Source organism: Carcharodon carcharias, chromosome 13, assembly GCF_017639515.1.
Source record: "Carcharodon carcharias isolate sCarCar2 chromosome 13, sCarCar2.pri, whole genome shotgun sequence".
Classification (NCBI taxonomy): domain Eukaryota; kingdom Metazoa; phylum Chordata; class Chondrichthyes; order Lamniformes; family Lamnidae; genus Carcharodon; species Carcharodon carcharias.
The window spans coordinates 19426009-19449836 of record NC_054479.1 but is presented as its reverse complement, the minus strand read 5'-3'; the positions used below and the strand labels follow the sequence as shown (position 1 = coordinate 19449836).

At 42.7% G+C, this 23828-nt stretch overlaps 1 protein-coding gene and 1 long non-coding RNA gene across 8 annotated transcripts in view; one reads left to right on the top strand and one right to left on the bottom strand.

The window, feature by feature from the left end:
- Positions 1 to 23828, bottom strand: part of LOC121286408 (rabphilin-3A-like) — a 161794-nt gene that overhangs the window by 86586 nt on the left and 51380 nt on the right. For all 7 annotated transcript variants that reach the window (XM_041203502.1, XM_041203501.1, XM_041203500.1 and 4 more), the window contains 2 exons: positions 23596 to 23679; positions 15191 to 15359 (listed from right to left, as the gene is read on the bottom strand). In XM_041203502.1, coding sequence (XP_041059436.1) covers positions 15191 to 15359; positions 23596 to 23679 — 253 coding nt within the window. The remainder of the gene's footprint in view (positions 1 to 15190; positions 15360 to 23595; positions 23680 to 23828) is intronic.
- LOC121286409 overlaps positions 14030 to 23828 on the top strand; it is a 54755-nt gene continuing 44956 nt past the window's right edge. The window contains exon 1 of the long non-coding RNA XR_005944931.1: positions 14030 to 14126. This is a non-coding gene — a long non-coding RNA (uncharacterized LOC121286409). The remainder of the gene's footprint in view (positions 14127 to 23828) is intronic.

Here is a 23828-nt window from a genome sequence, read left to right as displayed (position 1 = left end):
CAATGGAGGTCCTTCCAGAAAAAGGTGTTACAGGTCCCATACTCCTTGTGCAAGTTGTATCTCACTTAGAGTAGCAATGGTAATGTTTAGGCATCTGCATAATCAAACTATGATGGTGGTGCAGCACTTAGGTCTGTCACTGTTGGGGTTGTCCATGAAGGTGCTGATGCTCCAAGTCCCAAACTTTACTTTGAAGAATGAAAGATTCCTGCGCGTGACTTTTAAAAAAAAATCATGGGGTGGTTGTCATAGTCTTGACAGAGCAGGGCCTTGCTCCAATGGTGAGGGGGTTCCAAGATAATTGCCAACAAAACTCTAGATGGCCCTCTATAATGGGGGTTGTTTCAACAGAAAAATAAAAACATTCCATGGCCAGATCATTCAGGGTCCAGGTCTTGAACATGGCCCAGTGGGCCCCTAAACTACCTGTGGGTCAACCGGTAACCAGATTTGATCACGCACACCTGCAGCAACCATACAGCAAGTCTGAAAGTACCTGCCCTCTGCCCTTTGCCTTCCTTACGCCAATGGCCTTAAATAGGACAGGCGTCGATTCAGCCTTCCCACAACCATCCCAAAAACTCAGATGTAAGGCTGGGACCCAGCATATCTCTAGATTTCAGGGAGAGTGAACTTAAAGTAAAAGTATTGCTGAAAAGAAAGAGACATGCTATCAAAGCTTTTCATCTTGCACTGATCAGGATAGCTCACAAAAATTTTCCAACAGTAACGGGAGATCAATAATTTATACTGCAGGAGAAGAGAGTGGCAGATTGGTTGGCCAGTGGACTCTGATGGAGGCGTTGCCATGGAGAATACAGCACAAAACAGTTAACTGCCCAACTTTGTTCAAATGCAAAATAAGTAGATCGACTTGGATTGTTCAGGGCATTGCCCTGTGGAATGAACCTATCAGATTCGACCTGCCCAGTTTGAATTTGAGCAAAGCTGGGCAGTTAACTGTCCCATGCTGCATTCTTCATGGCAACGCCTCCAATTGGAGTCCACTTGTCAACCAATCAGCACACTCTTCTCATGCAGTAAAAATTGTTGTTTCCCTGTTACTTTTGGAAGATTCGTGTGAGCCATCCTTATGATTGCAAAGCAAAAAGCTTTGATAGCATGTCTCTTATTTTCAGCAATCCTCAAGTTCTGTACTACCAAATGTCTATTAAAGCAAGAAGGGTTATATTCTTGAAGTTGGGGTTGTGGAGAAGAGATGGATTCATTCATTAGTTGCTCGCCCGGTATCTAAACCTAAAGCAAGCCCTCATGTAGGAAATTATTAAATGGAAAAGCCCCACGTGAACCACACTTTGGGATAAACATAGTAAAGTGTTACCAGAGCATTGTATTAAATAAAGTGAGAGGTCTGCTGTAGGGGACAAATGGACACTTTTTCATTTTTAATTTGTTATATCAAGTTACAGGATGAAGAAAATCAATCCCATTGTGTATTTATAGAAATGTCTACCTTAAATCGACTTGTCACTGTGTAAATTAAATATTTCTTATATCTAAGTGAATATTTCTATTGTGCTCTTTATAATTTTCCAAGCCAGATGCGCAGCTGAGATCCTTCACTAGGCTGCTGCATGGCAGATGAAAGTCTCCTACTGCTTTGTTCTTGAACAAACTGGAGAAATTTAATACAAAATCTAATTTATTTGAAGGAAATTCAGTTCCATTTTATCTCAAAATGCAGCTTTGTAAGTGAACATTGAGCAGCAAACACAATTTACTAGATAAAACAGTTTTCAATTCGTAAGGATTAGAAGGGATAGACTCTAAGAGGGGGAAAAAAAGGTGCAGCTAATCCCATTGGAGAAAACCTCTTTTGGAAGCAATTTTACATCCACTTTCCCAGAGCACATTCAGAAAACAATGATTTATGATGATATATCCACATCAGTCATTTATATATTTCTTTTATTTCTATAGTTGTAGGCTTGTGTGCATGGCTGGAAAGGCCAGCATTTATTGCCCATCCTTAATTGCCCTTGAGAAGGTGGTGGTGAGCCTTCTTGAATAGAACCCAATGGTTTGCTGGGCAAGTTCAGAGAGAAGTTAAGAGTTTACCCCATTGCTGTGGGTCTGGAGTCACATACAGAATAAACCAGGCAAGTACAGCATATTTCCTTTCCTAACGCGCATTAGTGAACCGAATGGGTTTTTACAACAACCCTGAGTTTCATGGTCACCATTGCTGGAGCTTACTTTTTATTCCAGATTTATTGAATTAATTGAATTTAACTTCCCCCAACTGCCATGGTGGGATTCGATGACATGCCTCCAGATCATTGGTCCAAGCCTCTGGATTACTAATCCAGTAACATATCCAACTAAAACAGAATTACCTGGGAAAACTCAGCAAGTCTGGCAGCATCGGCGGAGAAGAACAAAGTTGACGTTTCGAGTCCTCATGACCCTTCAACAGAACTAAGTAAAAATAGGAGAGGGGTGAAATATAAGCTGGTTTAAGGTTGGGAGGGCGGGAGAGAGAAGTTGGAGGGGGTGGTTGTAAGGACAAGCAAGCAGTGATAGGAGCAGACAATCAAAAGATGTCACAGACAAAAGAACAAAGAGGTGTTGAAGGTGGTGATATTATCTAAAAGAATGTGTTAATTAAGAATGGATGGCAGGACACACAAGGTACAGCTCTAGTGGGGGTGGGGTGAAATAAGACTAAAAGGGCATAAAAGGTATAGATTTAAAATAATGGAAATAGGTGGGAAAAGATAAATCTATAAATTATTGGAAAAAAACAAAAGGGAGGGGGAAGAAATGGAAAGGTGGTGGGGATGGAGGAGGGAGTTCAAGATCTAAAGTTGTTGAATTCAATATTCAGTCCGGAAGGCTGCAAAGTGCCTAGTCGGAAGATGAGGTGCTGGTCCTCCAGTTTGCGTTGAGCTTCACTGGAACAATGCAGCAAGCCAAGGACAGACATGTGGGCAAGAGAGCAGGGTGGAGTGTTAAAATGGCAAGTGACAGGGAGGTCTGGGTCATTCTTGCGGACAGACCGCAGGTGTTCTGCAAAGCGGTCGCCCAGTCTGCGTTTGGTCTCTCCAATGTAGAGGAGATTGCATTGGGAGCAACGAATGTAGTAGACTAAGTTGGGGGAAATGCAAGTGAAATACTGCTTCACTTGAAAGGAGTGTTTGGGCCCTTGGATGGTGCGGAGAGAGGAAGTGAAGGGGCAGGTGTTGCATCTTTTGCGTATGTATGGGGAGGTGCCGTAGGTGGGGGTTGAGGAGTAGGGGGTGATGGAGGAGTGGACCAGGGTGTCCCGGAGGGAACGATCCCTATGGAATGCCGCCAGGGGGGGTGGTGAAGGGAAGATGTGTTTGGTGGTGGCATCATGCTGGAGTTGGCGGAAATGACGGAGGATGATCCTTTGAATGTGGAGGCTGGTGGGGTGATAAGTGAGAACAAGGGGGACCCTACCATGTTTCTTGGAGGGAGGAGAAGGCGTGAGACATATCCAACTATGCTACTGTAACCCTGTAAAATTTGTAGGCCAGATTTTATACCACAGAGATTAGAAAATGTAAAAGTTAACTTTTTTAGCTAAATTAAATTATATAGCTATTTAGAAATACACACAAAATTATGAAAATCTGGAGGAAAGTTTGTGTAGTTGCAACTTAAGTAAGGTTAAAGAGCAGGGAGATTATTGCAGTCTTTATTTTAAGGTCATATTGTTTCCTTATTTTTCAAATACTTTGATTTTACATTACATCAATTGATCTGTTTGGCAGTGCATACGGTAAGGGTATGAGTACAGAACTTGAACATTGCTGTAAAGAGAGACATGTTGTTGAAGCTTTTCATCTTGCTCTCATCACAAGTGCAAGAATGTCAAATTTCAAACTATCACAACAATTTATACTACAGGAGTAAAGGGTACTGATCGATAGGCAAGTCGAATTTGATTGGTCAAGGAGTTGCCACAGAGAAAACAATGAGGAACCATAGGCTCTCCAAGCTCCCAGGTAATTCAAAAAAGGCATAAGGCTTGAACATATTCCTTTTGTTTGCAGAGAATGGATCCATGCGTATGAACGTATGTCACTTCTAGCAAGTGGAAATGAGTCACATTACAAGCTCAACTGATTGTCTTAAATTGGTTGTTAGAGTAACTATTAACACATTCAGGACTGTTCAGAAAGTGCTGCCCAATCACAGAATCATTTCTAACAATACACATTTTTTTTTTAGTTTTCAAGCACAGGCTGGTTGAATACAGTATGTACTCTGCCTATTATGAACAACCGAAGGATCATGCCATTTGATTTGATCAGCCAATAATAGGGACGTACGGCCTATGTACCTGGCACTTAAATTCAAACACAACATTTCTCAATTGTGTGCTAGGCAGAATGTCTTTTTTGGACTGACAGCAGCATCCTGTTAGTGGAAAATACCACTCACATAGACAGATAAATATCTCAAAAATTTGAACTATAGGTTAAGCGAGCTGTTTCAAGCTCCTACCATGCAGTGGATGTGTGAACACCTCATGGATGTCCAGCTCTCAGTTGCTAAATTTGTTTGGAATTTATCCCATTTAGCACAGTGGTAGTGTCACACAACACAATGGAGGGTATCCTCAATGTGAAGACGTGACTTCATCTCTGTAAAGACTGCAATGGTCACTCTTACTGATACCGTCATGGACAGATGAACCTGCGACATGTAGATTGGTGAGGACCAGGTCAAGCGGATTTTTTCCTCTAGTTGTTCCTCTCATCACCTGCCATAGACTCATTTTAGCAGTTATGTCCTTTAGGCCTTGGCCAGCTCAGTCAGTTGTGGTGCTACTGCTGCTACATTGAAGTCCCCTCCCCAGAGTACATTCTGTGCCATTACTGCCCTCAGTGCTTCTTATAATTTTAAAAAATTCATTCATGGGATGTGGGCATCGGTGAATAGCCAGCATTTATTGCCCATCCCTAATTTCCCTTGAGAAAGTGGTGGTGATTTGTATTCTTGAACTGCTGCAGTCCATGTGGTGTAGGAACACCCACAGTGCTATTAGGGAGGGAGTTCCAGGTTTTTGACCCAGCAATAGTGAAGGAATGGTGATATATTTCCAAGTCAGGATGTCATGTGGCTTGGAAGGCAACTTACAGGTTCCCATGTATCTGCTGCCCTTTTCCTTCTAGATGGTAGCAGTTGTGGGTTTGGTAGGTGCTGTCTAAGGAGACTCAGTGAGTTCCTGCAGTGCATCTTGTAGATGGTACACACTGCTGTCAGCGGTGGAGGGAGTGAATATTTGTGGATGGGGTGCCAATCAAGTGGGCTGCTTTGTCCTGGATGGTGTCAAGCTTCTTGAGTGTTGTTGGAGCTGCACTCATCCAGGCAAGTGGAGAGTATTTAATCACACTCCTGACTTGCGCCTTGTAGATGGTGGACAGACTTTGGGGAGTCAGGAGGTGAGTTACTCCCCGCAGGATTCCCAGCCTCTGACCTGCTCTTGTAGCCACAGTATTTATATGGCTAGTCCAGTTCAGTTTCTGGTCAATGATAAGGCCCGGGATGTTGATAGTGGGGGATTCAGTGATGGTAATGCCATTGAACATCAAGGGGCTATGATTAGATTCTCTCTTTTTGGAGATGGCCATTGCCTGACACTTGTGTGGCGTGAATGTTACTTGCCACTTGTCAGCCCAAGCCTGGATATTGTCCAGGTCTTGCTGCATTTGGACATGGACTGCTTCAGTATTGGAGGATTCATGAATGATGAACATTCTGTAATCATCAGGTAACATCCCAATTCTGACCTTATGATGGAGGGAAGGTTATTGATGAAGCAACTGAACATAGTTGGGCCTAGGATACTACCTGGATACATGTCTGGAGTCAATGTTGAGGACTCCAAGAGCGACTCCCTCCCAACTGTGCTCTCAGCTCTGGTGGGTCTGTCCTGTTGGTGGGACAGGACATACCCAGGGATAGTGATGGTGGTGCCTGTGACATTGTCTGTAAGGTATGATTCTGTGGGTGTTAGAGGGAAGAAAGTAAGAAAGAATTTATGGTAAGGGAGAATTTATTGAAAGGGAATGAATTACTTTAAATTTCCAGGCAGCCAGTGCTACCTTAACAGTTAAAGGTTACCAGATGAACCTTGCACAGCCTTAGGGCCTGCAAGCAACAGAAAGGCTTTGGGAGCTGGACTGGAGTCAGAGGATGGCAATAATAACTAAGATTAAGTGTGCTCTTCAACAGATAGGGGAAGAACAAATGGTTCTAGTTTAGGTAGGAGGGAAGCTCTCTGCCTGGGTGAAAAATAGGGACATACGATGCATGTACCTGTTGCCAGAGATGTCTGTTTAATGTAAACCTATATGTTGAAGAGATCGGAATCTGGAAACTGTTCTTGTACGTGACCAATAATGTATAAATATGTTGAACACTTGTAATTTAGCAGAGTGCTATCTCAAGCTGCATTGAGATGGTTCTCTACTTGCAATTGCTTGAATAAACGGTTGTGTCCCGTGCCTGAGACTCCTGTGGTCCGTTTGTCAAAGTGACCACAACAGTTTGGCGTAGTCGGCAGGATACTCGGATCGGATCCTCGGGACGGCTCTGCAAAGTGGGTGAGTACTTACCACCCATAGTTAAGCCTACCTGAAAACAGTCAGGTTGAGTATCAAAAGAATCGGGAAGAGGACTCAGGACAGGAGATAGGACGCGCCGATAGGAGGTAGAGACGCGCTGGCAGGCTACGGTTTGAGATACAACCTTAGCCGAAGCCGTGCAGGCCAGACCCCAGTTAAACAAGTAGACCGCATATACCTCAAATAAGTAAGTTGTTAGGGCCGCATGAACCTACCGCACAGAGAAAGACAGGGATATAAGAACAGAAGGCCTTTAGGAAAACAGAATAAAGCTATGGAACTCGACTGGGGAATCGCGGACTCCATTACGAGGTTCATAGCGGAACAACAGTCAACATTAATCACAAAGATGCAGAAGGAGGGGTGGAATCCATAGGGAACCCCCAGAGAACAAGAACAGTGGTGGGTAGAACAGAAAAAGGGTAAGGAAAAGAAAGGGGTGATGGTTATTATTACCTTGTATAATTGATCTAAGTTACAAGAGCTGCTTGTGCTGAAGAGAGAGAGAGAGACAGAGAGAAAGAGGAAGAGAGAAAAGGGGGTACCCCTAGGGAGTTTATAAGCACTGACAGGCAGGAGCAGGGGAAACGTGAGCTTTCGTCAGTTTTACGGTCCCTATAGGTGGAGCCTTCAAGATCCCTTTATTTCCCCCATTGCTATTTGAAGTTTCGTTTAGAATATGAGTGTTTTAAGTTGTTAAGTTAAGGATACAGGAATATAAATACATATCTCTAGATATATGTTTGTCTGTGTGCATGGAAGCATTTTTATGTGAGGTTTAATGTGTTTTCTTCCGTAAATTGTCATTTGTGTGTGTCGTTCAGCACCTTAGGATTGAAAGTCCCATGTTAGATTAAAGGAAAAGTATACTAAAACATTCCAAAGTTTTGAGTCTAAGGTTTGAGTTGAGATTTCTGGCAAAACAAAATCGCAATTTGAATGTATCATAAAGCTAAACAGGGTTAGATAAACCAACCTTTGTACCACCCCCTTGCAGATTAGCATCACCAGCTTCCAAACTGATTGGGATTGATACATACGAGTTACATTAACTCATACGAGTTAGTGTTCTAAAGTTCTGAGGGGAAAAATTACCTGAAGTTCAAGGGATTCTAGGAAAACCAAAAGCCTAAGCATAGGGTAATTCCAATGGATAAAAAGGGGTTTCTTTTGAAGAGATGCATTAGATATTAAAGGAAATTTGCATTCTAACAGCACTGTAATTTGAATTTGGGACAATCTTGAGATGTAAAGTACAGCGTAATTTTACAGGTTACTTTGAATAACGAGGATGCTAACCAAAGATAAAGAATGTGTCGATAAACATATGGGACTTCTAATTTGGATACAAATCATTACACATGAAGAAAGAGGTAGTTTTAATTTTGATAGCATTACATTTCTTACAAGGTTTAAGATTTTGAGGTTTGGTTCGTGATAAAGTTCTCAAAAGAGAATTTTCATTTTAAAGGGTTTTGACAACAATTGGCACTAATTCAAATGCTGCAAGCTTTTGTATTTGTAAGTCTGTTCCCAAAATATGAAGCTAAGCTCAAGACTTTGACAAAATTTGGCAGAAATCCAATTTTTAGCTGAGTTAATGAATCTGGTATAATTCTAAGAAAAAGATCAGACACAATTTAGTGGGTTACTTTTGAGACAATAAAATGTTGTTTGAGAAGAAGCAAAGGAAGCAAAACATGTCAATGCTTGATTTATGTTTTAAAACTGTTATGAGAATATTTTATTGGATTTTAAAGTCTCTCCAGGTAACCTGAACAAGATAAGATGGTAACTGTTGCATTTGTAAAATGTTATGAGGCAAATAGGAGAAAGAGTTAGGGAAAGAGAACACAATATAAAAACTGTTGAACGGGAAGTGAATTTGATAATCTGGCTATCAACTGAGACGTTGGAAACGCACAGGGGGAAATAAGCAAAGATCTAAAGACAGAGATCCTCATTGACACGGAATAGTTAATATGGCCTAAAGAGCAAAGAAATATTATAACCAATAAAGACAAAAGAGAAACTGACCTTAAGAGAATCTTAGGATGATCATGATCAGGGGAAAAAAACTTAGATGTAAAACTATGTGGAATCTGTAGTTCAGGAATTGAAATGGAAGGAGAAATAATACTTCACAACAATTTACCACAAGATGGATATAGGTAAAGGGAAAGCTGGAAAAAGGCTAAATAGACGTATTACTGATTGTATTAATGTGCCTGTGAGCTACAAAAAGTAAGACCACAGGATTAACACTACAATAACAGACAGAGTTAAACAGCTCCCAGAGAGAACTGTCACTGGAATTGAAGATACTGAGCGATTGAAAGATAGGATAAGAAGGTGCACGGTAGAGTTGTGTAGGCAGTTTAAGGAATTGAGGTCCAACGTGGGACAGCAGCAGGAGACAGTAGACTGGAAGGAGTGGAGGGTGCCTATCCAGATGGATTCAGATCAGAGAACTCATTTCACAGGAAGAGTCATTAAAGAAATGTATAAATTTAAATTTAAACAGAAATTCCACATTCCCTACCAGCCATAGAGCTCAGGGATGGTGGAAAGAACGAACTGAACTTGAAAAAAAAATCAATTGCAAAAGCAATTCAAGAGACAGGGAACAGCCCAATATTTTAATGCACCATAGGGCTACCCCAAGCAGAACCACCAGGTTCACCCCATTTGAACTAATGACAGGGAGAGCAATGCAGCTACCTGAGGGAATCATAGTAGGAGTGGGAGATGTAGGACCACAAAAAGGAAGGATGCGAGACAGTGAGGGAAATAAGTCAGCAATTGCATGAGTTAAGGAAGGAAGTCAGAGACCGACAGGTGATGGTCGAGGTGAGATCGAAGCGAACGGGCATGGACCATCCGAGGTAATTATGACAGGTGATACATGCGCACTTGTAGATATGAAAACAGTAAGTAAATGGAGGCATTACACACAGTTAAAGATACATGACAATTGACCAAGCAGTAAGCCGGAGAATGGGAGCCGATGTTAATATCTCTACAGGTCTATGATCCTGGTTGTGGACGTATCAGTACTGACAACAAGGTCAGGGATCATCCCTGCTCATCCTGCACCGCAGGAGGAACTTTGGTACAGCACGGACAGTGCCGAATGCGACACGCAATGGGGAATGATAAACGTAACAGTAGCAGAACAAGTGCTTTTGAATTGTAGTAAGAGTTTGCTTCAGATCGGGCGTGGGAGGTCCGCCCAAAAGAGCTACTGTCCAGCCGCCTCCCACATCTACTTCCACAGTCTGAATCGAGATAATTGAAGCCCCTTAAACTATACCGACTGACCCACCTTGTCCAACTACGCATCCAGGACCGACGAATGGTTCGGTACTGGTTAATCAGAAGTTTTGTATGATAATGTACGCCATGAGCTGGTACCCATAGTCTTGGACATATCAGGAATTGCTCTACCCCAGTGGTGCTCAACCCACATTCGGGCACTAATGGGCCAGTTGATGCCTGAAACATCTCAGTTCAACGGCGGGACGCGATCAGGTTTGGGAAGGAACCGAGTTAAACGCAGCCTGATAAGTGATGTCGCTACGATATTCAATACAGGGACATCATTGGTTAATTCAGAACCTGGCAACTGTTGACCAGAAGGTCTGGACCTTGAGCTTTAAGCTTAAGGAGGTTTTAGAGCGGGGACAGGGAATTCATAACACCCAATTAAATACAGTCCAGGACGTGACATGGTTAATTTAAAGTCTGGCTACCGTGCTCGAAAATCATGCGGAGACTATCAACAAACTGATTGAAATAGGGAAAAATATTTCAGACGAAGCAAGCAGAAATGATGTGTGCAGCACCTATGGATCTTGGGCACTGGAACAAGCCCGAGAGAATTTAAGACAGATTAATGAAGAGTTAGTTCCTTTATGGGTAACTAATGAACATTTACTTAATCTTTCATGACATAAGGGTCATGACTTGACCGGTTGCCAGCTCAGAGGTTTAACACGTGTATATAGAATAAATGTTGAATGTATAGTGAATAATAATATGCTAATTGTCTTAGTGATACCTGTTATATCTATGTCAACACCTGGCAGAACATTACATGGAATAGAAAATATTGGGGTGATATGGGGGGATTACTATATTAAGTACCACGATATTCCGCCATTTGCAGCAGACATAGAAGGAAATATAGTTAGCACCACATTAGAAGGGTATAGTATAGAGACCACCACAGGAGTGTGCGCACATCCAATATATGAGATGGAAGAAGCAAGGTGCAGATTTACAGCAGCCTCAAACTGTACAATGAAAACTATATGGGCTGCAAAAGAACCGATCCATGTTGCATATATGGAGAATGGGAGATATTGTATTACCACGTGGCAGCAGAAGATCCAATACAGGAATAACTAGATACGCCCCATCCATAATCATTCAGTGTGCCTACACCCACTGACGCCAGCAAGGGTAGGGAAAGTGGAACTGGTCGAAATATATAAGAGAGGAACGACTACAATTCAGGTCAAGCAAAGCCTTAAGAATAACCTGGCACAGTATTTGAACCAATTGTCCTATGAAATTCCCTTATTACCCGAGCACCCGGAGACATGCTCAGCAGATATACAGAACTTACTATACACTGCATCAACAGGTTAGAGCCTTAAAAGAGGGTATCGAGCAAATAGGATCCTCCACATGGTGGTGGTGGAACTGGGGCTCAAATGTACAAATACACCTGTGGATTCAGATTACCTCCCATGGTCTGGTTGTGACTCAGCTGATACTAGTTATATATTTAACATACTTGATTCATCGTACCCGAAGGTGGCAAAAGAGGTGGTGCTGGGGGAGTTTTGGAAGCCAGAGACCTGAATTGAATGGCCAGATGATACAGATGGTCTGACGGTACCCTTTACAACAAAAAGCTGGCATGCTGGACAGCATCAATGGGCGGCAGTGCGTAAAAGGATGGACAGTAGCACTATAGTTGGCTACCTTGGGCTAAGCCAAGGGCCAAAAGGGGGGACTGTTAGGGGGAAGAAAGTAATTAAGAATTTATGGTAAGAGAGAATTTATTGAAAGGGAATGAATTACTTAAAATTTCCAGGCAGCCAGTGCTACCAAGCACATTAACAGTTAAAGGGTACTAGGTGAACCTTGCACAGCCTTAGGGCCTGCAAGCAACAGAAAGGCCTTGGGAGCCGGACTGGAGTCAGAGGATGGCAATAATAACTAAGATTAAGTGTGCTCTTCAACAGATAGGGGAAGAACAAATGGTCCTAGTTTAGGTAGGAGGGAAAGTCTCTGCCTGGGTGAAAAATAGGGACATACGATGCATGTACCTGTTGCCAGAGATGTCTGTTTAATGTAAACCTATATGTTGACGAGATCGGAATCTGGAAACTGTTCTTGTACGTGACCAATAATGTATAAATATGTTGAGCACTTGTAATTTAGCAGAGTGCTATCTCAAGCTGCATTGAGATGGTTCTCTACTTGCAATTGCTCGAATAAACAGTTGTGACCTGTGCCTGAGACTCTTGTGGCCTGTTTGTCAAAGTGACTACAACAATGGGTATGACTATGACAGGCTGTGAGACAGTCCTCCCAATTTTGGCACATGTACCCAGATTTTAGTAAGGAGGACTTTGCAGGGTCAACAGGGCTGGGTTTACCCTTGTTATTTTTGGGGCCTAATTCAAAGCCTGGTGGTCTGTCCGGTTTCATTGCATTATCAGCTTTTCTGTGGCACTTTGATATAACTGAGTGGCTAGCTAGGCCATTTCAGAGTTAACAACATTGCTATGGGCTTTGAGTCACATGTAGGCCAGACCAGGGAAGGATGGCAGATTTCCTTCCCCCTAACAGACATTAGTGAACCAGATGGGCTTTTTACAACAATCGACAATGGCTTCATGGTCATTACTGCTATTTAATTCCAGATTTTATTAATTGGATTTAAATTCCACCAACTGTCTTGGTGGGATTTGAAGCCATATCCCCGGACCATTAGCCTGGGCTTCTGGATTGCTAGTCCAGTGACTTGACCACTGCACTGCCACCTCACCCTAATAATGGGGAAAATATGACCCTCAGCAGATCTTTCCATATCGTCCACTCAATTGGTCACTCATTTCTCCTCCACCCCCACCAACCTCTCGCTCCATCAAACTACTTACCCTTTCACTTACCCACCACCCGTTCTATCACTACATCTACTGCTTCCCATTTGAATACCTACTCAACCTCCGTATAGTTGACTCCAACTTGCTGTCCCATTACTCATCTCACCCTTGACTTTCCATCCACTCCTCCTGCTTCCAGTTGCCATTCCCCCAAGGCAGGGGTAAGATGACTGAAGTCTGCCCCCCTTCAAACAGTTTCCTTAAGCATACCCATCTCATTTTTGTTGAAACTCTTATTTTAGGCCAGGTAAATTTTAATTAATGAGCAAAAAAGAAAGTGCCCACTGAGCGGAAATTTCTGCCCCATGTGTCTCTCAATGATCTCTGGGAGTGAGAAAAATAAATGCAGGTTTATTCAGTGTGTGTAACCTTTCAAAAATGACACTGAGCCATTTCGTACCAACACTGCAAACCACAGATTTGCCATGAAGACATTTACATGCATGATGTTTTTGGCCCTGTTTCATTAACGTAATCACATTTCCGGAACACAAATTGTGAAATGAAAAATCTGCATGAGTCAAATGGAACACCGATATTGGGGATTTAACTTGTTTCAGAGGAAAGTAAAGCACTAAATGTGTGAATTATAAAGTGTGTTGTGAAACACGCAGCATCAAAAATCTACTTTCTATAAAACACTCTCAATAGCATTTCCCATCCCGATGCTGTTCATTCATCTGATCATCACCCAGGACACACCCCCTGTACTCGTTAGATCACGACAGTATTCTCAGGGAGTGTGTCTGTGTGTTCTCTCTGTGGGTCAGCCTTGATCTCCAGGAACTCCAAAGCATTTGCAGCTGATCCTTCCCAAGAAGCCCTCTTAAGACCAGCATTAATACACCAAAATTAATAGCAACACTATTCAAACTCTCACTCCACTCTCAGCTGAACACTCCAGCATCTGAGCGAGTTTGGAGCAAACAAAACCAAGCCACGTATTTTAGAAACTGCAGCAAACAAGAAAGAGTGGAGAGTGTGCACAGCCCTCTATATTCTCAGGCTTCATCAGCAGAATGCAAACAGACTGATTACAGATTATATCAATGCAGCACAGCACACAAGATGTGCAGTGTACCTTGCATGATCACACATGATCCATGTGCTTTCAGCAATGTAAAAGTTGCACAGCTGAGTTGTGTGGTGCATTGCAAACAAGTTTGACAGGATTTTAATTTCTTTTAAGTATTAAGCCTTAGCGACATTAAAAAATATTATCGAAGTTGGTGATAGGTGATTTTGATGTCCGTTGTGCACAGATGATCATGTCATTGAAGCTTGCTGTATAAAGAGCTTGTGAAGAGAAACATATGCTCATAAGGTATGGGTTATTTCATCTAATATTAATGGCCCTTCAGAGAACAGGAACTGAATTCTTTCACTGGGAGAGTTCACGGTAAATTTATACATAAAAAGATTCCAGTTCCTTAATCAGAGTCTAGAGCTCAATGGTGCATGTGATAATGGCACCTCATTATTAGAGTTCAAAGAGACACCTCCACCTTCAAAATATTATGGTCTTTTTCTTTTATAATCTGCAAGTGAAAACACTGGGTGTGCCCTGACATCGCCTAATCATGCACAGACATGTTAAAACGTCAGCAAATGTTGTATAAAATGGGTCATTTTGGTGACTTTTAAATTGCAGTGTCTCAAACTCACTCCTGGAGTGAACTCCCCTGCCCTCCGTAAAAGCTGAGCTTTATTTTACACTGAGAACGTTAATAAACTGCCCATATTTAAACAGGGGTATTTAAATTAATTATTAGTGACAGGAATGTCATCTGGGAGGAGTCTTCACAGATGTTTACAGCCCTCAACTTGCTTCTGCTTCAGAGGCTAATGGATTTTGGCATTTTAAGATTCCAGTTTATGAAAAATATCTCTAGGGTCACATTTTTTTCAAAGCATTTTATATCTCTTATTTCTGGAAAAGTAGTCTTTTTGAAGAATGTTCTGAGACACATTCTTAAAATCGGGAAAAGAGTGTTGCATTTCTTTCATTCCCAGTTATCCCTACATTGAGGGAATAATCACGCTGTTATTTCATGCACTGTCCCTGAATTTCCTTAATGGCTCTATACCCTGAATGGATTCAGACCTCTCCCTTAATTTTCTCCTCTCCACCTGGGTTAGAGTATAGCTTCATGGGTTCTGACAGTCCTCGGCCACATGACCTCAGTGGTCATTCTTCAAGTGTGATCCTGTCCTCATTCAGGATCTACACCCAGGCACTTCCCAGCAGGGCTCCCCATGGTAACGGAAGCAAGAACCTTGTCCAAGTGAGAACTAAACAGGAGACCTAATCTGAATAACTGTCCTAACTCACACAGTCAACCTTTGGAAGAAGACCCAATTCAGATTTTGAAGAGCATTTCCACTCACCTCTGTTCTGAGTCCAGTTATGAGAAGCTTTCTGCTCCGGACCTGGAGGCTCCTGTGAAGGATGTTCTCCCTTAGCAGACTCGAGATTTTGCTTGTTAACAGGCATTGGTTCTGGAAGCACTTGCTTAGGCAAACCCTTAAAAAACCAAGCGCCAGAACGCTTCCAGACCTGGGTCAGTGGCAGTGAAAAATTGAGTGTAGTTAAAAAAAAACACATAAACAAATTCCAGTCTGACAAATCCAAATGAAAAAAACACAAACGTAATTCTTAATGTTGTGCTCGTCAAGGTAAGAGATGCAAATTCTGAAAATGGAGCATTTTTCTACTTTATATATCCAGTGTCAGTATCAGACACCAGAAATGTCCAGGCCAGACATAAGAAGAATTCGATTCCCTCCCTCGTGAGACATTCCTGCTTTGGGCTTATACTTAGTAACATACCAGATTGTCAATTGTGGGCCAGTTAAGACTGATAGTGTGGTCAGGAAAGCTTTATCAAGAAGAACAGTAACGTATTTTACAGGAGGAAAATGGTTAGGTGTGAGACAATCCCACACAGGGATAGAGGAGTAAGTTAGTGGGAGAATCTGAGGGCAGGAGTTATTGTGGGGTGGCAGAGGACTGGGGGGGGGCGGGGGGGTCGGGGGGGGGGGGGTGGGGGGCGGAGGGTGTGGTGGTGGGGGGCGGTGGGCAGTGGTGATGGGGGAAGGTGATGGTGACTAGATTTTTAATACACCCACAGTGCTACTAGGGAGGGAGTTCCAGGAATTTGACCCAGTGACAGTGAAGGAACGGCGATATATTTCCAAGTCAGGACGGTGACTGACTTGGAGGGGAACTTGCAGGTGGTTGTGTTCTCATCTGTCTGCTGCCCTTGTCCTTCTAGATGGTAGTGGTCGTGGTTTTGGGAGGTGCTGTCTGTAATTAAATGTCCATTTTTGTTGGGTATGTCTTGGTAAAAACAATAGGAGTAATTGTTGCACTTTGAATGGGGGTGTTGGGTGTGGAAGAACAGAGAGATTTAGGAGTTTAGGTCAACATGACATTAAATGCAACAGTCCAATTGATAACGCTCTAAAAAGCAAGTAAAATATCGAGCATTGTAGCAAGGGGTAATGGTGAATCAATATAAAACCACAGTTGGAGCACTGTGTGCATACAAACATATATACACACATACGAATTAGGTGCAGGAGTAGGCCACTCAGCCCCTCTAGCCTGCTCCACCATTCAATAAGATCATAGCTGATCTGATTGGAGCAGGCCTCAATTCCACATTCCCACCTACCCCTGATATCCTTTGACTTCCTTATTAGTCAAGAATCTGTCTACCTCTGCCTTGCAAATATTCAACAACCCTGCCTCCATCGCTTTCTCAGGAAGAGAGTTCCCTGCCCTTTTGGGCTCCACATTTTAAGAAGGATATTGATGCAACAAGGAGGGCACAGTATTCGCTAGGATACTGTCTGATGTACTGAAATATAACGTGAAGAAAGATTTGAAAATCTGATGCTATTTTCATTCGGAAAGAAATCAGGAGTTGACTTGATAAAGGTGTTTAAATTAATGAACGAATAGATGCAGATGATTTCCAGTGATTCAGTTTCAAAATGAAGGGACCCAGGTGCAAGGTTAAAAGTAACCAGATTTAAATAAGAGAGCAGGAGAGGCCTGTTTTACATAGAAGGTTGTGAGGCTATATAAGCATTACCGGGGTTAGTGATTGAAACAGAGACCATGTCAACATTTAAGAACAGATAGGTAGGTGGTTGAAGGGAAAGAGAACAAAAGAGATTGGGGCCAGGATCAGGACTACTGCTCATGTGGGGGATAACCAACATGGATTGGTTGGGACTGCCAGCTTCTATGTTGTAGGTTCTATATCTGTCATTCTATATAGTGCCCAGTATCTAACCCATGAGATATTCAATCTGAGAGGCATTACTTCTGATAGAATCAGATACACCTTGATGAGCATCAGGATCTATACACTCCCTCCACAAAGGTACAAAATCCAAAACTCAGAATTATTCATTTTTAAAATCAATGAGTTATCACTGCACAAAGTTTTCATGAATATATTCCCACATACACAGCAAAGGAACAAGTGTGGTAAGCATCAACATTTTTATTGGGCAGTAGCATATGACACAAAGCAGGGTTTATTCAGTTATAGATTTATAGAGGAATGCAGCAGTGCCAAGAGAGTCCCTTTTATAGTTTGACGATGTGAGCAAAGAGTTTTATCTCAAATATCTGCAGCACCAGCTCACTTTCAGCGTGGTGTCCATTCTCTGGGGAACCCAAGGCAGTGCAGAAATTGTTATTCCATTCAAACCCAATTCAAATCCCCAAGGCAGCCTAACATGGAACAAACCAGCTGCCAGTGTTAGGAGTTTCACATGGAGTTTTTATGTCTTGGTAGATGAGAGGGGATGCAGAGGTTTCTGTTTGACTGATCTCACCTCCTGGGTACATTCTGATGATGTTCCTATTGCTGAACTGTTCTGATCTGCTAGCTGAGGATGCCTTGCAGCAGCTGATCGCTCAGGCATAATGGGAGCTTCTGTTAGAAGAATCCCTAGCATCAGTCTCATTTTTAATGGCATATTTTAAACAGGCTACTGGCGATCAAGTAAAATGTGATAAAATATGTTTGTGCGAAGAAAGGGTACTTATTTTCCGAATGAATACACCAGCAGGCCTCACTCAGATCATCCAATGTGAGCGGGGTGGGCACTAGGCCCTGCCTCCTGTCCTTTTTGTACACTTCTCCAAATGAGCATCTATGTCCCAGGAGGAAATTTAACTGGTGACTGTTAATAGGCACAATGCATCTGATTTGAAGGAGGTGGAAAGGGCTGAAATCAGAGGCCAACTGGCCACTTCCCGCTAACCAAAGTAATTCCAGAAATCCTTGGGAAACTCAAAGTTGAGTTTGGGGATCACAGACCCAGTGGGCACAGGTCTTCCGAGTATTTTTCTTCTACCTTGCACCCACAAACTGAGCATTCCCTGTGCTCCTACTACCACCCACTCAGTGCAAATGCGAAGGAAGCCAGAAGTGGGACATTGTGGGTTGAATGTGGGGCAGTTACTGTTTGAGGTGACTGTTGGGGAAGTGATAGGCTGGCTGGCTTGTTGGCAAGCTAAATGAAACTTCGACCCCTGTCACTCCCCAAGTTAAAATTGGGGAAAAGTGGGCTGCAGGGCAGGAAAGTAACCCCCATAGGTACCTCGGCATGAGACTCAAGTTATTTTAGCTCCTGTCCCTCGTTCATATTTCTCTTCACAGTCTCCTGCTCAAAGCTGGAGGGAATGATGCAAATACCACCTGGCAATAAACCAGGTAGGGGGTGTCCACACCACTTGGGACCCAACTATATAGCCCCAGTCTTGGGGAGGATGGGGTGGGGAGGTTGCCATCAGAGAAGGCTACCAGCGGGAGACAGTTGGGACTGAAAGGCCCAAAAATTCTTTGTGGGAAATAGAAAAATTCAAAATTGCCTCAAGGTCATGATTGAAGCAGTCGTTTGGATTTTGCTAACTTGCTAGTGTGGTATGTTGAGAGCGTGAAACTATAAATCATCCCTAAGACCATGTTCCCAGAGTGTGTCGGCTTGTTTGCAGAGCTGGTTCAGCTTTTGGTAATTTCACATGGTTGCAGTATCACTGAAGCATGGTCTGAAATTGTTAGCAGCTTTATTCTCCCCAAGGAATGACACAGAACTACAATCCCACAAAAACAACCAGAAAAAGAAAACAGCCTCATTTTCAAATCCAGACTTAGGAGTCATACATCATAGAAGGAGACGATTTGGCCCATCGAGTCCATCTTGGCTGGTTGTCGAGCAAGCTAGTCAATCCCATTTTAAAAAAATTATTCTATCACAGGATGTGGGCGTTGCTGGCTAGGATTTGTTGGACACCCCTAACTGCTTTTGAGAAAATGGTGATGAACCGCCTTCTTGAACCACTGCAGTCCATGTGACATAGGTATGGCCACAGTGCTGTTAGGAAGGAAGTTCCAGGATTTTGACCCAGCAACAGTGAAGGAATGGCGATATATTTCCAAGTCAGGATGGTGTGTATTTGGAGAGTAACTAGCAGGTGGTGGTGTTCCCATGCATCTGGTAACCTTGTCCTTCTTGGTGATAGGGGTCATGGATTTGGAATGTCCCCTTCTCTATTCCCATTGCCCTGCAAGTTTATTTCCTTCAAGTGCCCATCTAATTTCCTTTTGTAGCATTGAATGTCTTCGCTTCCACCACTCTTGCAGGCAGCAAGTTCTAAAACATTACTGAGTAAAAAAGTTCTTCCTTACATACCCCCCTGCATCTCTTGCCTTAAATCTGTGTCCCATAATTCTTGTACCATCAGCTAATGGGAACAACTTTTCTTGTCTGCTTTATCTAAACCTGTCAAAATTTCTATCAAATCTCCCCTCAATCATCTTTGCTCCAAGGAAGACAATCCCAGCTTCTCCAACCTAAAGCTGTAGTTAAAACAATTCATCCCTGGAACCATTCTGATACATCTCTTCCGCTCCCTCTCAAGCGCCTTTAAACCCTTCCTAACTAGTGGTGCCCAGAACTGGATGCAATACTATAGTTGTGGCCTCACCAGAGCTTGAAAGGTTCAGCATAATTTCCCGGCTTTTGAACTCCATACACCTATTCAGGGAGTCCAAGTTCCCATATAGTTTGCTAACTGCTCTCTTATTATGACCTCCACCTCTAAAGATCAATGCACCTCTGTCCCTGCACTTTTTAAGCACTATGCTATTAAGTCTATATCACCTCTCCCCACCTCTTCTGCCAAAATGCATCACTTCACACTTCTCTGTATTAAATTCCATCCGCCATTTGTCTTCCCATTCTGCTCATCTCTCTGTGTCATGTTGCAGTCATTTAGTACCATCCTCACTGTTTGTCATACATCCAAGTTCTGTATCATCAGCAATCATTTGAAATTTTACTTTGTACTTCAATATCCAAGCCCCTAGCAAAAAAATATGTGCCCTAGATCTGATCCTTGTGGAAACACTGCTGTCTACCATTCCACAGTCTGGAAAAAAACATTTACTACAACACGCTGTTTTCTATGCTTAAGCCAATTTTCTATCCAAGTTGACACTGCCCTCCTATTCCATGAGCCTCAATCTTTTTAACCAGACTTATGTATGATACTTTGTCAAACGCTTTCTTAAAATCCCTATATACAACATTCATTGTCTCCCCTTCATCAATCTTCTGTTACTTAATCAAAAAATTCAGTTAGATTGTTCAAGCATGATCTGCCTTTTATAAATCCGTGCTGGCTCTCCTTAATTAACTCAAAACACTCCATTTGCTTATTAATTTCCCCACCTCCACATTATTGTTTCTTAAAACCTTACCCAGCACTGATGTTAAATTGACCAGTCTGTCATTACGAGGAATGTTCTTACACTCTTTCTTGAATAAGGTTGTCACATTTGTCACATCTCTAGGAAAGATTTGAAGATTATGTGTGATGGCAAGCCCTCCCTCCATCTCCGCCCTCACTTCCCTTAGCATCCAGTCTAGGCAATTTATCCACTTTAAGCATAGCTAGCCTTTACAGTACATCCTATCTATGAATTTTAACCTAATCCATTACCTCTCATACCATCTCCACTTCTACTGATATTTTGCCAGCATCCTCTTCCTCAGTAAACTCTGATACAAAGTTCTCGTTCAACATTCTACCCTTGTCCTGCACATTTAAGCATACATCACCCTCTTTGATCCTAATGGGACCCATCCCACCTCTTACTACCTGCTCACTATTTGGCTTCCCTTTTATGTTCACTGTCATTCTCTCTTTGTTATCCTTATGTTCCTCTTCATATGACACCACCTGGGAATGGAAGAGTTCCTGGTTAGCCTGGGGGATTCCAATCTAAGAAGGGAGGGGCAGTGAAGGTCGGGGCTGAAAGGCCCGAGGATTCCTCTAGGGGCTCTGAAGACTCTATTAATGATTTAGATGAGGGAATTAAACGTAATGCTCCAAATTTGCAGATGACACAAAGCTGGGTGGGAGGGTGAACTGTGAGAAGGATACAGAGATGCTTCAGTGTGATTTGGACAAGCTGAGTGAGTGGACAAATGCATGGCAGATGCAGCATAATGTGGATAAATGTGAGATTATCCATTTTGGTAGCAAAAACAGGAAGGCAGATTATTATCTGAATGGCTATAAATTGAGAGAGGGGAATGTGCAACGAGACCTGGGTGTCCTCATACACCAGTCTCTGAAGGTAGGCATGCAGGTGCAGCAGGCGGTAAAGAAGACAAATGGTATGTTGGCCTTCATAGCCAGAAGATTTGAGTACAGGAACAGGGATGTCTTGCTGCAATTATACAGGGCCTTGGAATATTTGGAATATTGTATGCAGTTTTGGTCTCCTCATCTGAGGAGAGATTTACTTGCTATAGAGGGAGTTCAGTGAAGGTTTACCTGACTGATTCCTCGGATGGCGGGACTGACGTATGAGGAGAGATTGAGTCGGTAAGGATTACATTCGCTGGAGTTCAGAAGAACGAGGGGGGATCTCATATAAACCTATAAAATTCTAACAGGACTAGACAGGGTAGATGCAGGAAGGATGTTCCTGATGGTGGGGGATTCCAGAACCAGGGGTCACAGTCTGAGGATATGGGGTAGACCATTTAGGACTGAGATGAGGACAAATTTCTTCACCCAGAGAGTGGTGAGCCTGTGTAATTCATTACCACAAAAAGTAGTCGAGACCCAAAACATTGTATGTTTTCAAGAAGGAATTAGATATAGCTCTTGGGGGCGAAAGGGATCAAAGGATATGGGGAGAAAGCAGGAGCAGGCTATTGATTTGGATGATCAGCCATGATCATGAGGAACAGGTTCAAAGGGCTGAATGGCCTACTCCTGCTCCTAGTTTCTATGACTCCTCCTGCTCCCAATGACCCAAAAAGAATGCACACACACACACACACACACACACACACACAAAAAAGAGCTTGCTTTGGCCTCTTCTGGGCACACTGCTTTCTCCACAGTGTGAAACTGAACCAAACACTTTATAAGTAGAAAAATGCAAAATGGTCTCTCAGGCCATGTTCCCAGGCCATGACAGTTGATGGAAGTGGTTGGTTATATTTTGCTAACATGTTGTTTGGCAAATTCAAAAATAAAAACCTCAAAATTGTCTCCAAGGCCATGTTCCTAGGCAAGTTCAGACTGCTTGCAGACTGGTTGTTCAGCTTTTTAAAAATAAGTTCAGCATGTTTTCAAAAATCTGTAGTATCACTATTGTATAATCAGAACTTGTTAGCAGCTTTGTTCTCTCCCAGGGAGTGACACAGGACCCCAATCCCACAAAAATAACCAGGAAAAAAAACACAGACCGCTTATAAAACCCAGACTTTTAGGAAATTCTCACTCAGCCTAGTTAAAAGTCAGTCTAATCAAACCATAACCCAGCTAGGTGCTGGGTATAAAGTCCCTGAGGATGAGGGGTTAGTCAGTGCCAAAGCTAATTAAGAACAAAAGGAACAATATCGACAGCAAGGAAGGCAGCAGTTGGGAGTGGAGTGTGGAAAGATCATTCGGATCTTGCAGGAGAGGTGGGAAGGGTATTGAGAGTGATGTGTCCCAATGTGCAAACTGTACCAGATGAGCAGATGTGGTTACCAGGGTAACATAGCATTTTACTTCATGTTATTTATGGTCCTCAGTGAGATGATAAGTTCCTGTGGTAATGACAGAAAGCAGCATCTACCAGCAGGTAGTGAGCAGCTTCTCACACTGCCTTCTGACAGTAATTCAAACAGTTCCACTGTGATGTTGACATGGCAACAACTGCTTCACAGTAGCCCCAGTTAGGGTTAAACCGCACACTGAAAACTGTGAGAAATGTTGCGCCAATGATGACATTAAGGAAGGGACAACACATAAAATACCTTGTAATTTAAAAAAAAATCACACTATGGCTTTGTGCTTTTATTCAAGTGGGTTAGTAGGATTCTTAGCTCGGATGTGTCCGAAATGTTCCCAAGTTAGAAATTTTACCCATTTGCTTTGTTGCTTGCAAATCTTGACTCTTGTGTTTCTCTCACCAATATCATCCGTAAGTGGTTACCTGCTTCAACCAATACCCCCATAAATCAGCAGCTAGGGCGTGTGTGAGAAGGCAGCCAAGGGAATGGTGAAACTCTGTGTCTAATTATCTCACCTTCATGCTGCAACACAGTCCAGCCTTTGCTTAACAGTATAATTTAATTAAATATGATTGCACCTTGGCATCCCATGCCCATTTCACAATTTCATGCATGTCTGGGCACAGCACCCTGCTAATCTCTGTTCATATATTTCACGGGGAATAGGAGGAACCACAGGTGCCTACCTCTCGTTGCTCGCTGCAGATCTTACACAGCCACACAGTCCGAGGCCGATTGGGCGTTTCAATCCCACACTTTGTGCAGACATTCTGGAGGTGGAAAAGATAATCAGTGAAAGAGATTGGCTCTGTTGTTGAAGTCAACTGAAAGCTCTTTTAGCTGTGCTTACGACTGACTACAAGTGAAAAAGGCTTTTGACATTAGGGGTGGGGAAATTGTTGAGAGGGGGCAGTTGGGT